General features: G+C 39.1%; 1 protein-coding gene across 1 annotated transcript; it reads right to left on the bottom strand.

Moving 5' to 3' along the window:
• Positions 1-11,445: 11,445 nt before the first annotated feature.
• Positions 11,446-13,832, bottom strand: LOC116010821. The gene is made up of 2 exons (XM_031250325.1): positions 13,553-13,832; positions 11,446-13,394 (listed from the first exon to the last, which is right to left on the bottom strand). The coding sequence occupies exons 1-2, from the start codon at positions 13,830-13,832 to the stop codon at positions 11,446-11,448; spliced, it is 2,229 nt and encodes a 742-aa protein (XP_031106185.1).
• Positions 13,833-16,320: the final 2,488 nt, after the last annotated feature.

Raw genomic sequence — 16,320 nt, forward strand, 5'->3', positions numbered from 1 at the left:
ATCACTCCCGCCTCCTGGATATTTTCCTTGAAGAACAAAAGGCTATCATCTGCAAAAAATAGGTGAGAAACTGGGGGGGGCCCTCTGGCGACCCTGATCGCATGAATGTTACCCTCCGCCTGAGCCTTTTGAAGCAAAAGAGAAAGCCCCTCCGCACAAATAATGAACAAATAAGGGGAGAGAGGGTCACCCTGCCTCAAACCTCGAGTCGGAGTGACTTGCCCACTATCCTCCCCATTAATCAAGAAATTGTAGGAGACTGTAGTGACACAGAGCATTAAAAGATCAACCCACATGTCAGCAAAGCCAAGAGACAACAACATCCGCCTTAGAAAAGGCCACTCCATACGGTCATAGGCTTTTGCCATATCAAGCTTCAGAGCTCCCCATCCAACTACACCACTTTCTTTAATCTAGACAGAGAGTTTTTCTTTTTACGAACAGAGGCATACCTGTGGTAGTAACGAGTATTTGCATCTGCACCCCTGAGCCAATGCTGCTTAGCCCGCTGCCTCCAGTAAGCATCTTCCTGGGCTTCAAGGTGACACACAACTGTCCCTCGATGCGCCTGAACTCATCCATAGACGTGGAATCACGGCAGCCCCGCAAGGCTAGTTGAGACCTGCGAAGTCTCCTGATCCGGTCACCAAACTTATTGAAATGATCACCACCCCAGCTCAAGAGCCTCTCCCCACATAGATGCAAGAAATCCAGTAGACCACTAGGACTCCCATCATGACAAGCCTACTCCACCACCCCCCTGCACCCCTCATCAAGAAGCCAAGCCATCTCGAACCTGAACCTCCTACGACCACTATTACCTCGAGCCAATGAACCCGCAACATATAGGAATAGAGCTGAGTGATCAGAATTACGGGTGAGCATATTCTCAACATAGGCACTCTCGAGTAGGGTGTTCCAAACAACTGATACCAAAACCTTATCCAATCTCTCCTCCATCCAATCCTCTGTGCCCCTCCCTCGCTCCCAGGTGTACTGGTAGCCCCGCATAGGAAGCTGGAATAACCCACAATCATCGAGGGCCTCCCCGAAACCGCGAAGAAGGCCATCTGGGTGTGGGTGTCCACCCCTCTTCTCGTGTTGAAAGAGTAGGTCGTTAAAATCCCCTAGTACCACCCAGGGTAACAAAGTTCTATTAGCTAAGGACCTGAGTAAGTCCCACGATTCCCTTCTCCTACTCCGTTCTGGGAAACCGTAATAACAAGTCATACGCCAATTTGGGTAATTAGCAACACTATCTTCCACATCCACATGGTTCTTCGAAAAACTCAATAGCCTGGCCATACAATTATTCCTCCAGAACAGGGCCAAACCTCCGCTCAAACCTGAATTATCAACATAAAAGAGTCCCTCAAAACCAAGCTTAAGACGGAGACGCTCAGCATGTATCCGTCCCACCTTGGTTTCCAATTAGAAAAAGGAACTCGGGCTTCTTACAGGACACAAGGTCCACAACCTCGCGAACTGTACGTGGATTGCCCAAGCCACGACAGTTCCAACTAATGATACTCATGATGACGGGCGGGTCTGGGGACCAGAACCCGCTGAATGCATGTTTTTTGACACCTCGGACATCACCACATCACTGCCAACACTCCCCCCGCGCCTGCCTCCCGTTCTAGGTGATTCGCGATGCCTCTTGGAGATTGCAACAATTCCCTGGTCGCCACTATTCCTGTTCACGAGCGGTTGAGACTCATGCACATGCACAACAGGTTCCTCCACCGCCCCACCAGTGTGAACACCAAGAGATTTCGGCTGACCACCAATAGGAATCAACCAAGGATCTCCAACCGCCCTGGGGCCCCGACTGCCACCCGCACGAAGGTCTGCACCAAAAGGATAGAGCTCAACTGTCATAGTCGATTCTTTTGCTTTCAAGCAAAACTTGTAGGAGTGACCAAGCATTCCGCAAAAAAAAAAACAAAACGTATGAAGCCTCTCATACTTGAAGGACACCTAGGACCACGATTTGTCTCTTTTAACCAACTTCATACGGCGCTTTAAAGAGCGTGACACCGGAATGGCTACCTGAACAAGGTAAAACGACCTCCAGGGAACATCCGCAAACCTGTCATCACAGCGCACGAATGTTCCCAAAAAATTTGCGACTTGCTCCAGCACCACGTCCGAAGTGTAACCAAGCGGTAAATCATGTACCTGAACCCACATATCAACAGAGTCAAGGGTAACGTCGCCGGGTAGTACTCCATCGTGAACCTGCCTGCACACCAAAGTATTGTTCTCAAATGACCACGGACCCTCCTCGAGCACATAACGCATATCAGACTCATGGTAGAACACGAACAGGAATAGGTTTGGTTGTAACTCCGAAATCTGGACGCCCCTTACCAGTTGCTATACTGACGCCATAACCTGGCGCATAAACTCCAACTTCACCAACTTCACTGTTAGGAAACGGCCAACAACCGCCCATGACTCAACCCCACCAGCAAGCACAACACCGACGTCTTCCCCTTCCGGTTCGAACCCCACGTCCTCATCATCCAGGACCATGTCTGCCCAACGCTCTATTAGGCGAGCCACACCCCCATCAGACATCCATGTTGCCATGCAGACGACCAAGACACAACGTAAACACACAGACGAAGCCGGAAACAGTACCGGAGAGAACAAAGAAAACTGACGGAAGCCCTAGAAAAACCCTAGGAGAGACAAAAACCCTAGACTAGCTAGAGAGGAAAAAATACGTATGCGGTGTGTGTGTTTCCAACCTTCGTATATAATAATAATCAATAAAATGTAATATATTTTAAACAAATATCATAAATGTAATATGGATGCTGTTGAATTATCCATTGATATTATTGACTAGAAACCATGTTTCCTTATCCATCTGTATATATCGTTAAATTTAAACTGCCACTAACTAAAAATTGTGTTCTTAACAAGTTTTTTTTTATATGAAGTTGGTGAGGGAGGTAATCACATGCATAACAGAACAATCTTTTAGAACCTAAAGTAAGTTATTGCAACAAAATAAATTTAAAGCTCCCAAAGTCAGGTATTCTTTTAATTGATACCTTTACTTTCAGCAGTATACTTCCTCTTGTTCCCAATGGTAATTGACAGTTGGCACCTTCAACTTCTTCGTGCTTATTTTGTTCTCTTAAATATGAACTTTAGAAAGTTCATGTTGCAAATTGAATATGTATTCAACTTTGTTAGGAACAAGTATAAACTAGATTTGGACGACACCAAAACAACTTAGGAAATTTTAGTCTCCAATTTGTTTTACTTGATCTTCTAGACTTGAAAATTTTGTTTTGTTCAAATAGTTTCGAGGAGTCCGAGCTGTAATTCAAAGAGTTACACGTCAAGTAGTAAACTTAGCTCTTAAACGAGGAGTCAAAGAGGACAAGGAGCTACAAAGAGTAGAAGCATGGAAGAGTAGAAGACTAAGAAAACTGGAATGTTGCAATGGGCAAATAATGGAAGGGCCAACCTTACCGAGTAGTGGGGATTCGAAGAGTTAACTTAGCGAACATTTAACTTATTCGAGTAGTAGGAATGACTATTTGATAGTCATCTCCGAAAGGTACGGTTACAAAGGTTATGATGCAAATAGTTAACTCGAAAGGTTAGAGTTGACATCTCGGATCAACTGTTTGAGACATTCTCTGAGCAAACAGTTCGAAACCTTCATAAACTTTATGTAAAATGTTACCAAGGCAATTGGAGTCATAGGTACACATTCCAAAGAGAATTTTCCTTAAAAGACTAGATAAAAGTAGTACAAAAATTAAGGTGCAATAGGTAAAGGCGTGTGGACAGTTGAAAAATCTGACATAAAGTAATCTTTTCGCAATATCCACTAGTCATTACTCAAGGGTTAAGAGATGCTTGAAATTTATCTCCTTCCAACAGATTTATTTCAAATGGTCCTATAAATACACCTTCAATCAAGTCTGAAGAAGGTGTTAGTCATTCTATTGGAAATTGTCAAGTGTTCAAAGCTTTCTAAGTGTTAGAAAAACCGACTAGTGAGAGAAGAGAAAAAGAGCTACAATTCCATATCAAACTCAGACTTTGGTCAACGAGAAGTGAAGATTCAAGCGCCAAGTGTACACCAAGTTAGAAAATCAACTTTTGTTTTGCAGAACTTGAATCTCTACTCGGTGAAGTAGAAAGCGACAAAGTAACAAGTGGTGCTTTTGAAAAATCTGGAAACTTGAGGCCGACTTTGTATTCAAGGCTCAAGTGTTCTTTTGTACTAAAGTGTTTAATTAGTGCAATAATCCTCCCATGAGTTTTTGGAGAAAAGTGGAGTAGATTGGTTGATAGTCGAACCACTATAAAAATCTCCACTCTCTCTTTACGTTACAAGCATTTAATTCAAGATTTTAAATCAACCAAATCTAAAATTTGCTAGGACTAAATTGTGTTTAATTTAAAAAGAGATCACGTATTTCCGTTGCCAAACCCTTTACAAAAAGTAATTCTAACTTAAGTTCATCTTAAGTTTAGAATTTTTGAGTAGTAAAGATTATAAAAAATTTACACAAGTCTATTCATACCCTTCCCTTTAGACTTGTGGTTCAAGCCCTTCGGGACCAACAAACTTGTTTCTTTGTTAAATGCCATATATTTATTAGCCACTAAGACACTCAAATATCTATGGCAATAGTACCACATGGTATCGATGCCATTTGCATGGAGAAAGTAATTTTTTTGGTGTGTATATTGGTTACTAGGTATAACGCGCATTTTGCAATAAAATTAATGTACAATACAAAAATTAAAATTAAAATAAGTAAGCATTTCGTACATTTTTTAAATATCAAAGTTAATAAAATAAAAATAAAAATTTTTAATATAATAAAAATGAGTATTTTTAACTTGTAATAATAGTAGTAAAGATGAGTATTGTTGTAAATAATTATAATCAAAAATAAAATTATGTCCTAACAATTTTCATATTAAAATAAATTAAGTCTTTTTAATGCGGTATTGATGAGTCAGTAAAACTTAACTTCTTTTTTTGTTAAAAGTGACATGATTAGAATAAGCTTATTGATGTTTTTGAAGATTAAAGAGATATGTAATGAAGTTATAATGTACGAATACATAAGTTTTCCGCCTTGTGTATATGATATGACATCAATTGTCGTTATATGTGAACTATTCATCTTGTAAACTCTCATTGATTTTTTAAAATAGTAAAATTTTCCCCTATAAGGTTGATCAGATAATGAATTTAATTTTTTGAATTTAAATTCTTAAAGTAGAGAGAAATCTTGTCTCATACATAGTAGATCAACTTGTAATAAAATATACATTTTAATTAAAGTAACATAGATTTAAAATAGAAAATTAAAATTTATGCTACAACAAATAAAGTTTGATTTAAGCAAAGAGAAGACAATGTATCCTTAGAATAATTATAATATGATACTCATATTCTTTTAGGATGAAGATTCAAAAAATAATGGCTTTAACTTCTTTTTGTTGAAAGAAACAAATCAAATCAAATTAAGTAAATATTATTATATTTTAATTCTTACTATAAAGAAGAAAATAATTGCAAAAAGAATAGAAAAATTAAAAGATGACACGAGTTTCATTTTGTATATATTAATTTAATTATTATAAATAATAATATAAAAATAAAATGTTCATTATCATTGTTGTTGTTATTATTAAAATGTTACAAAATATTTTACAATGAGTAAATTGAATAATAAAAAGTTAACGAAATATCTTTTCAAAAAAAAAAAAATAAATAAGGTTAACGAAATATTCTGTTATTAAAGTTTGTACATAAATAGAAAAGTAAAAACGGAAAGATGATAACTTTGGAAATGTCTTATCATTGTACAATGAATAAATCAAAATGTACAAGTTATCAATGCACATTATTACATGAAGATAATGTTAATTCTCATTGTAACTTTATCAACATTGACTCTTATTATATTTATTAACTAGTATTTTGTACGCGCGATGCGCGAAAACTAATGCTCAATATTAAAACATTAATAAATACAAATAATTAAAATTTATAATTTGAATTATATATACACAAATAATATATGTATTTTATACACACATATATGAGTTACCATTAATAGAATTTTAATTAAAATATAATCAACCATTAAATAAATTATATAATGATTTTAATAAAATGATAATTAAAGAATAGGAAAAAGATATGATAGATATAGGTGTATGGTAATAATGATGGAGTTAAAATTAATGGTGTTATAACGGTGTTAGGGTAGTTTTGTATAACAATAATATAGTAGGGACATTTTTGTCTAATAACATTGAAGTGTACAACATTTAAAGCAAAATGTATACATTTATTAGCATACAAAAAGAGGGACATAAATCAAGGATATAACATTGATTGAGACTTATTATGTTTTTAGATATTTATATTTATATTATACTAGGTACCACTAGGGGTGTAAACAAATCAAATACTTTTAGTTCGATTCGCGATTCGAATTCGAACTATTCGAATACATATTTCGAATCGAATACAAATCAGAATATATTTGATTCAACTATATTCAAATATATTCGAATATCTATATATATATAAATTAATATATTAATAGAATATTAGTATATTAATAGAATATTAGTATATTAATAGAAAATTTTATGCGATTTAAATTTAAAATTTTATTACATTTTATCTTAATTTATTGTAGAACTTGTAAAAAATTTAAGTTAGGCATTTTGAATTCGAATATTCGAGTCGAGTCGAATATATTCGAAAAATTTCGCCGAATCGAATATGAATAAAATTTTAGATTCGAATATTTATCGAATACGAATTTGGATAGTTCTCAAAATAATCGAATTCGAATCGAATAGTAAGATATTTGAGTCGATTCAATTCGTTTACACCTCTAGGTACCACACTCGCAATGCCCAATGTGTATTATTTTTAATTTAGTGTTTCAAAATTTTGTCAAGGTATCTCTCGGTATACTGACGTATATCAATTCAAGATTATCAAATTTTGTTTGACCTCAAAGCTAAATACAGTAGCAGTTTATTCACATACACGGAGACCTCTTAAGACAATATATTCTTAAGAGACCAAAAGACAAAGAGGATAAAACACTAGTATTAAATAAAAAGGACAAATATAAACGATTGAATAAAAGTAGTTGTGTGAGATCCTCCTAAATGGCAAATACAATAGTGAAGTAGAAATGCATAAAGAAAAAGAAACGCAGAATCGTACATCATAAAATTTCAATGCTCAAATAATTAACATGAGAGATATAAAATGTGTAAAACTGCAATTAACATGAGAGATATAAAATGTGTAAAACTGCAAATTTTGCAGTTCAAATCATGATAGGTCAATGTGATTAGCAAAAGGAGACAGTAAGAAGAAGCCTATGGTGGTTACCATTACAAATTCAACAATTGCTATGCGTTTTGAATGGTGTTAATCACCAAGCAACTGCAAACGGTGAACCTACTTTTGGGATGAGTTTTAGAAATGGAATATGCAATTCAAGGAGCAAAACTTTGTAATATTTTATACCAATAGAGCTACATACCTGTCCACAAATGGTTTCAAAAAAGAGTTTGACATCTGCTTGAGTAACATGGATTTGAAAGAATATACAACCCTTAATCTATGACTATTTTTTAGTAGATGTTAATCAAGCAAACTCATCAAAACTAAATATTTTTAAATCCTTAGTTACCTTACAATATATAGTTCTTGCACACATCTCCCTTTCATCTTCAGACTAAACATCCCAGAAGAAGATATATAAAAACAAATAAAATAAATCAGGGAAGTAAATAAATTGATTGCAATTAAATGACATAATTAAATGTCTTGTAATTCAGGAGAGACCTAGCAAGCAAACTCAGTCCCCTGAATTTCCTTCTAGAGCACAGTATTTGAAGCCAAAAGAGAAAAAGCAGTATAGCACTGAAAAACCTATACAAATCAAGGGGAAATTACAACTCATAAAGAAATCAAAGCAATGGTTCTAGAATGCAAAAGAAATAGTCTGAAAACACAGTCAAAGATCTGCAAAAGATCATGACTTCTATCCCAGATTCCTCCTAATTAGATTCTTCTTTGTAGTATTCTCCCATATGTGATATACTCCATATAGTATTGTGTTTACAGAGCTCCTCTTAGTATCTAATTAGTAATAGTTTATTTCATTGGAGAAACAATACAAAGTTACAAAGAGTCAATTGATGAGCACAAATGATGAGTGTAAAAAGGGTGTAATGTCGTTCCGCTGAGGATTGGTGTTATGGCACGAAACTGTGTGAATTACCAGGCACTAGAGTATATGAATTTATAGAATCCAAGTAACAAAGACTGAATGGTGTAGAAGAAAGCAATTGATTAAGGTGTAAACTGTATAATAAAAGTATGGGCCAGATTAGGGGAATTGTAACCTTGATGTTCTAACAAACTCAGGATTAGGGAAAGAATAATTAACCAAATGGATATATGGGCAATGCACAAAAGAATTCTACTCACCTACTTTCGTAATCAATAAGAGAATTAGGCTAAGATTGCCCCACTGTCGTGATGCATCAATCATACCCTTAAGCACCTAAGCATTGTAAGCCCCCAAAATTACCTCTATTTTCATAGCAGAAAAATTAGGTTGAAATTGGTAAGGCTCGAGGTCTCCATCCAACTTTCGTTGTAATGAATCACTCTCCCAGACTAGCAATTAATTGTGGCCACAAACCAATAACTAGTGCAAAGAAATCCCCAAATCAACATAAACCCTAGGTAAAAGATTCAATCCCTTTATGCAATTAATTACCAATTGAACATCAAGATTAACAATGGATCCCTAATCCAAACCCATAAACGAACTACTCCCGCATGATGGGAGTAAACAAAACAAAGCAATAATTAAAGATAAACATTGCAAGAAATATAAAGGGAAGAGAAACTTAACTGATAAATAACAAATCCAACTTCAATCCAAGATTCCAAGCTTGAAATAAAATAATATAATGTAAAACTAGTCTAAACTATGCTGGGGAAATATAAACTAAAAGCTAGGGTTCAGAACTCTGTAAGGGGAACCTTTTTAATTGTAGAGAATAGGTCAAATATATAGGCGGTAGATGGGCCTTGGCCCATTAGGCAGCTTCCAATTCTTTTCCAACTTGTATTATTCTTCCTTGTAATTCCCTTTTCTTCCAGAACTTGTCCAAAATGCTCCAATATTCTTCCTTTGTTGTTCCTTGTAGATAATTCAGCACTTGGACAATATAACACACAAACAATTCCCAATTTCACTAGGATACAGAAAATAACTTTCAAAACAACTAGAATAAGGGGTGAATAATTGTACAAAATAGCAGATATCAACTCCCCCACACTAGAACTTTTGCTTGTCCTCAAGCAATTACCTAGGATAATCCACCCTCCATGCACTGCAACTGCTCACACTACCTTCCTGCTCATCCAAACATACCACCAACCAACTTGTACAACCTAACCTGCTTCAAGAATCATCTCAGAATCACAAGTGAGTTCCACTCTCAGGCCAATAACCGGGCACCCGAAATTAAGTAGATTAAACCCTATATGCACATGTACTCAGTTAAGATTATGCAAGACTTGGCTTAAGATGAACTCCCATAGACATGCCCTTCATACTCACATAGATCACTCTAAAACTGCATGCTAAGATCAAATAGGACTTTATTTGGCTTGTAATGGGGCTAAGGGTGAGTGGCTAAACAAAGAAAGGGTATGGAAAAATAAACAAAAGAGAGAGAATTTCACACCTATTCACAACTAAACCTAGAGGAGACATGGAAAATATGAATCAAGAGAGCAAAACATAATTGGAAAGACAAGAGTATTCTAAACTAGTGGGGGTGAAGACAATTATTCATCCTGACTTGCACTTTTATTCATCCTTCTTTTTCTTTCTTTTCACAAACTTTTTTTTTTTCACTTTTTCTTTCTTTTTCTTTTCAATTTTCTTTCAACCAACAGCCACTTTCTTTCTTTCAATTCAAACCAACCAATCAATTCCTTCACCACACCCCCACACTAGAACAAAGATAACATGAATAACTCTATCAAAAGTAAGCTCAAATAGGGAAATCTCCTCTAAATTAAAGAACAAATGCTACATTCTCTCTAAGGGTGAATGGACATATATGGCTAAGGGCTAAGGGTTAAATAATATGGCTAAACAAGAAAAACAAAACAAAGAATGGGGTTAAGTGCTTTTGCACTTATTAAACAAAAACAAGGCTCAACGGGGACAACTAGGGAAAATAAATGTAACACAGGGTAGGTTTAAAGGCTAGGGCTAACAACAATGGCCTAAATCACTTCAAAGCATGCAAATTCTAGACTTCACTATGAGAGCACTGAGACAAGCTATGACAGAACAAATATCACCAGAATCCCACATAAGCCTTCACTAGCAATGCATAACACACAGGGGGAACATTTATGTTAGAGGTTAACCCAACTATTGGCAAGACACTGAATTATCACAAGCTCAACCTTGAATCATCCCTAACAAGCTGGGCTGCATAAGTACCACCAAAACAAACCACAAACCAGCAGGAAGTAAAGCGGTCACAGCCACAACACAAGGAAAGCACATTACCTTTAGCTGCAAATTGAGTCCTTCAAGCAAACTGCATCCAAAATTCATCAGAAATAGTACCCCCCACACTTAAACTGGACATCGTCCCCGATGGACAAACAAGGCCTCACGAACTAGAAAAAACGAACTAGAAAACATAATTTTTTTTTATACTTTTTTTTTTTTTTTGCTTTCGTAAGGACCGCCATCACGGCTTGGGTCACGGCCGGGATGCGGCCCGTGACCTAGAGGCCTCAAAATGCTCGTTAGACACTGGAATTCGGGATCGCCATCACGGCTTGGGTCACGGCCGGGAGGTGGCCCGTGACCCAGAGCCCTCGTTTAAGCTCTCAGCACTGGAATTTCTAGAGGGGCATCACGGGCAGGGTCACGGCCGCGATGGTGGCCGTGACCCAGAGCCCTCAATAGCCCTGTGCGTACTGGAATTTTCTGGGCGGGGTCACGGCCTAGGTCACGGCCGTGAGCCTGGCCGTGATCCAGGCTCCTCCTTGCGCACTTCTGTTCTTTTCGCGCCCAAGTTCGGTTGCACCTGCAAGTTAGTCCAAAATATGTCCTAAAACTGTTCTAAGGCCTAACCTCTTCAATTCTAACCATTCCCTAGTCTCTCAAAAGTAAAAGAATGCGAATCTCTCACCAAAATAACCCAAGGAATACCCCGTAAATCAAGAAAATTCCTAACTCTACTTCGAACTAAAAGAAAAAGAAAAATGCAATAAAGTAAAGTGCGAAAAGTAAAGGATAACATGGGGTGCCTCCCATGAAGCGCTAAGTTTACTGTCGTCAGCTTGACTCAACCTCATGGATATCAGGTGGGATTGTGGACCACGCGATCCGGTGGCCTTTTGAACTTAGACAGCTCCCTCATCCATCTTTTGTAGAAACCACCAGAACCAGAGAACTTTTTCTTTTGTTTTAGGACACTTGACAGTTCAGGGGGTCCAGGATCAATAGGGGAGTCATGCAAATCCCCTAACTCAATCTTTCTACTCTCAGCAGTGCCCTCACCCAGCCCGTCTATCAAGTAACATTCATCAACATGCGAGGGCTGGTGTTTCGCCATTTTGAATATGTCAATCTCAATCTTGTTCTCAGCCACCTCCATCACTAGTTTTCCTCTCCTCACATCAATAAGTGCACCAGCAGTAGCTAGAAAAGGTCTACCAAGTATAATAGGAACCTTGGCATCCTCCTCTATATCCAGTACAACAAAATCCCCCGGTATAAAATACTGATCAATCATGACCGGGACATCCTCTAGAACTCCCACCGGACGCTTTATGGAGCGATCCGCCATCTGTAGGGTCATAGAGGTGGGCTTTGGTGTTCCCAGGTTGAGTCTCTTACATAAAGAATATGGCATAAGACTAACACTGGCACCCAGATCACACAGAGCACCACCAACTACAAATCCACCAATGATGCAAGGGATGGAGAAACTACCTGGATCTTTCAGCTTAGGAGGAAGTTTATGTTGAAGAACTGCACAGGTCAAGGCTCCTTTACTCAGATCCACCACCGCACTCTTCTCTGGCTTTTTCTTATTGCCCAAAATATTCTTCAGGAACTTCTTGTACGATGGAATCTGAGTGATTGCTTCAACAAAAGGCATGGAGATCTCCAGCTTATCCAACATCTTGTGGAACTTGCTCTCTCTATCAGACTCCTTTGATTTCCACAACCTCTGTGGGTATGGTAGCAGGTTGTAAGGTATAACCGAGTGATCTACCTTCTTGTTCTTCCTTTCATGCTTCTTACTTGGGGCACTCTCATCATGCTCAGGAGCTTTCCCCTTAACACTGTCTCTTTGCACCACAGGCTCCTCCTCACTATCATCAAGAATATCCTCAACCTGAATGCTCTCATCCTTCTTATCAGCTTTCTCAGGCACTGGATCATTCGAAGGAAAAGGGGGGTCCTTCAAAGCTAATCCACTTCTAGTGGTGACTGCATTCACTTGGTGCCTTGGATTTTCTGTGCTTGCTAGCAGTCTACCATTTGAAGATGAAGGTTGATTAGCAAACTGATTACCTCCTCCTTGCTGCTGAGCCTTGAGACCATCTATCTCTGCTTGTAGCTTGCTAAACTGCTGAACATTCTCTACCTGTAACCTGCCAAGCTGAGCCATCATAGTGTTCATGAGAAGCTGGATATCAACATCCTGAGGTGGTCTAGGAGAACCTTGACCCTGAGTGTTCCCAAAATTCTGATTTCCTTGCTGGAATTGCCCTTGAGTTACATTCTGGTTATTCTGCCCAAAATTCTGATTGTTCCTCCACTGGCCTTGGTTCTCACCCCTGTTCCCTTGGTTACCATGAAATCCTGGTGGATTGTTTCTCACTTGATTTCCCTGATTGTTCCAAGAGGGAACAACTTGATTCCTTCCTTGCTGCTGGTAGTTCCCATAACCTTGCCCCTGGCCTTGTGGTCTAGAATAACCAATGAGATCAACTTGCTCCACATTAGGCTGAGGAATTTGGTTACCGAAGTCTAACAGAGGACATGTCTGAGCTACATGATTTCCACCACAAGTTGCACAATAGGCTACAAGAGGTACCTGTGGCACAGAATAGGGGTTAGGAACATAAGGATTCTGTGGAATCAGTGGAGGCTGAGCAACTGCCTGGACACTCTGAGTAGGGCTCTGTACTAATTGCTTTAGCATGTGTTGTATAGTATCCAGCTGAGCCTGCATTGCCATCTTCTCTCCAACTTCGAACATCCCAGCTGCCTTCTCTCTCTTGGGTATATCATCCCCTCAGTGTACCAGTAAGTATTGTTAGAGGTGATCCTCTCAATCAACTGCTCTCCAGCTGCCGGTCCCATATCAATGAAAACACCCCCAAAGGATGAGGTATCTAGAATAATCTTTGACCGGTTAGACAATCCCTCATAGAATGAGGACATAAAATCACCTGGGGTCATCAAATTCTTCGGGCACTGCCTCCTCAATTCTTTAAATCTCGTCCAAGCCTCAGGTAGATCTTCATTGCCAAACTGCTGAAAATTCTGAATTTGCTTCTTTAACTTGGCAGCCTTGGACGGAGGGCAATACTCCTGCATGAAAGCCTTGTGGAGCTGTTCCCATGTAATGAAGTGGTTGGCTGGAAAGGAATTCAACCAACGCTGTGCATGATCTCTCAGGGAAAAAGGAAACAGTCTCAGCTTGATTGCCTCACTAGGAACACCATTCATCTTGATGGTCTGGCAGATACGGTCAAAATGAACTATGTGGGTTTTCGGGTCCTCAACCCGAGATCCTCCAAACTGATTATTCTAGACCATTTGAATGAGCTGAGTCTTCAACTCAAAGTTGTTTGCCTCAATCCCTGGATACACAATGCAATCCTCTTCAGTAAACTCAGGGGCTAAATGTGCAGCCATTGGCTCTGGCTGTGGAAATTCTTGGGCGAATTGCTGAAACAGGTTGGGATTCATCTGATGGAGAAGATTTTGCATCCCAACCCCATAGCCTGGTTGCTGGTACACAGGCTGTTGCTGCATGAATTGAGCACCCAATCCTCCCCCAACATTGATATTTGGGTTTGGATCAGCCCTGAAGTTCTGTGCCTGATTTTGAACATTTGGAATTTGGGGATCAGCACGAGCTCCAGAGTTTTCCCCAACTGTCTCTCTCTGCCTCGGGTGCTGTGTGTTGACACCAGTATGGGCTTGTTGCCCGGCATTGCTACTAGCTCCGGTCTCCATGTCAACTTCGAGGTCCTGAAACTCTCAAAGCCAATCAAGTAACACCTTCTTCTCCCTCCTTAATTTCCTCTCAAGATTTAGATCGTAGGGACGAAGATTCGTGCTCCCTTTCGATCTAGTGTGCATAAAAGGAGGGTAACCTGCTGTCTAACACAACCACAAACACTCTTGCAAGGAACTAGTTATGCTTTAGTGCAAATAAAAAATTTTTTTTTCGAAAAATAAATAAAATAAAATAAAACTTGATCTCCCTAAATTCACTAACTCTAATGCTAGTAAGAAATTAATCAAACAATCAAAACCAAATAAGCCAATCCCCGGCAATGGCGCCAAAATGTGATGAGCACAAATGATGAGTGTAAAAAGGGTGTAATGTCGTTCCGCTGAGGATTGGTGTTATGGCACGAAACTGTGTGAATTACCAGGCACTAGAGTATATGAATTTATAGAATCCAAGTAACAAAGACTGAATGGTGTAGAAGAAAGCAATNAGCTGAGCCTGCATTGCCATCTTCTCTCCAACTTCGAACATCCCAGCTGCCTTCTCTCTCTTGGGTATATCATCCCCTCAGTGTACCAGTAAGTATTGTTAGAGGTGATCCTCTCAATCAACTGCTCTCCAGCTGCCGGTCCCATATCAATGAAAACACCCCCAAAGGATGAGGTATCTAGAATAATCTTTGACCGGTTAGACAATCCCTCATAGAATGAGGACATAAAATCACCTGGGGTCATCAAATTCTTCGGGCACTGCCTCCTCAATTCTTTAAATCTCGTCCAAGCCTCAGGTAGATCTTCATTGCCAAACTGCTGAAAATTCTGAATTTGCTTCTTTAACTTGGCAGCCTTGGACGGAGGGCAATACTCCTGCATGAAAGCCTTGTGGAGCTGTTCCCATGTAATGAAGTGGTTGGCTGGAAAGGAATTCAACCAACGCTGTGCATGATCTCTCAGGGAAAAAGGAAACAGTCTCAGCTTGATTGCCTCACTAGGAACACCATTCATCTTGATGGTCTGGCAGATACGGTCAAAATGAACTATGTGGGTTTTCGGGTCCTCAACCCGAGATCCTCCAAACTGATTATTCTAGACCATTTGAATGAGCTGAGTCTTCAACTCAAAGTTGTTTGCCTCAATCCCTGGATACACAATGCAATCCTCTTCAGTAAACTCAGGGGCTAAATGTGCAGCCATTGGCTCTGGCTGTGGAAATTCTTGGGCGAATTGCTGAAACAGGTTGGGATTCATCTGATGGAGAAGATTTTGCATCCCAACCCCATAGCCTGGTTGCTGGTACACAGGCTGTTGCTGCATGAATTGAGCACCCAATCCTCCCCCAACATTGATATTTGGGTTTGGATCAGCCCTGAAGTTCTGTGCCTGATTTTGAACATTTGGAATTTGGGGATCAGCACGAGCTCCAGAGTTTTCCCCAACTGTCTCTCTCTGCCTCGGGTGCTGTGTGTTGACACCAGTATGGGCTTGTTGCCCGGCATTGCTACTAGCTCCGGTCTCCATGTCAACTTCGAGGTCCTGAAACTCTCAAAGCCAATCAAGTAACACCTTCTTCTCCCTCCTTAATTTCCTCTCAAGATTTAGATCGTAGGGACGAAGATTCGTGCTCCCTTTCGATCTAGTGTGCATAAAAGGAGGGTAACCTGCTGTCTAACACAACCACAAACACTCTTGCAAGGAACTAGTTATGCTTTAGTGCAAATAAAAAATTTTTTTTTCGAAAAATAAATAAAATAAAATAAAACTTGATCTCCCTAAATTCACTAACTCTAATGCTAGTAAGAAATTAATCAAACAATCAAAACCAAATAAGCCAATCCCCGGCAATGGCGCCAAAATGTGATGAGCACAAATGATGAGTGTAAAAAGGGTGTAATGTCGTTCCGCTGAGGATTGGTGTTATGGCACGAAACTGTGTGAATTACCAGGCACTAGAGTATATGAATTTATAGAATCCAAG

Source organism: Ipomoea triloba, chromosome 2, assembly GCF_003576645.1.
Source record: "Ipomoea triloba cultivar NCNSP0323 chromosome 2, ASM357664v1".
Lineage (NCBI taxonomy): Eukaryota > Viridiplantae > Streptophyta > Magnoliopsida > Solanales > Convolvulaceae > Ipomoea > Ipomoea triloba.

Coding starts and splice junctions, on each gene's coding strand:
- LOC116010821 (XM_031250325.1), bottom strand. CDS start 13,832: ATGAATGGTGTTCCTAGTGAGGCAATCAAGCTGAGACTGTTTCCTTTT. Junction 13,395..13,552: donor GAAGAATTTGATGACCCCAG/GTGATTTTATGT, acceptor TGGTACACTGAG/GGGATGATATACCCAAGAGA.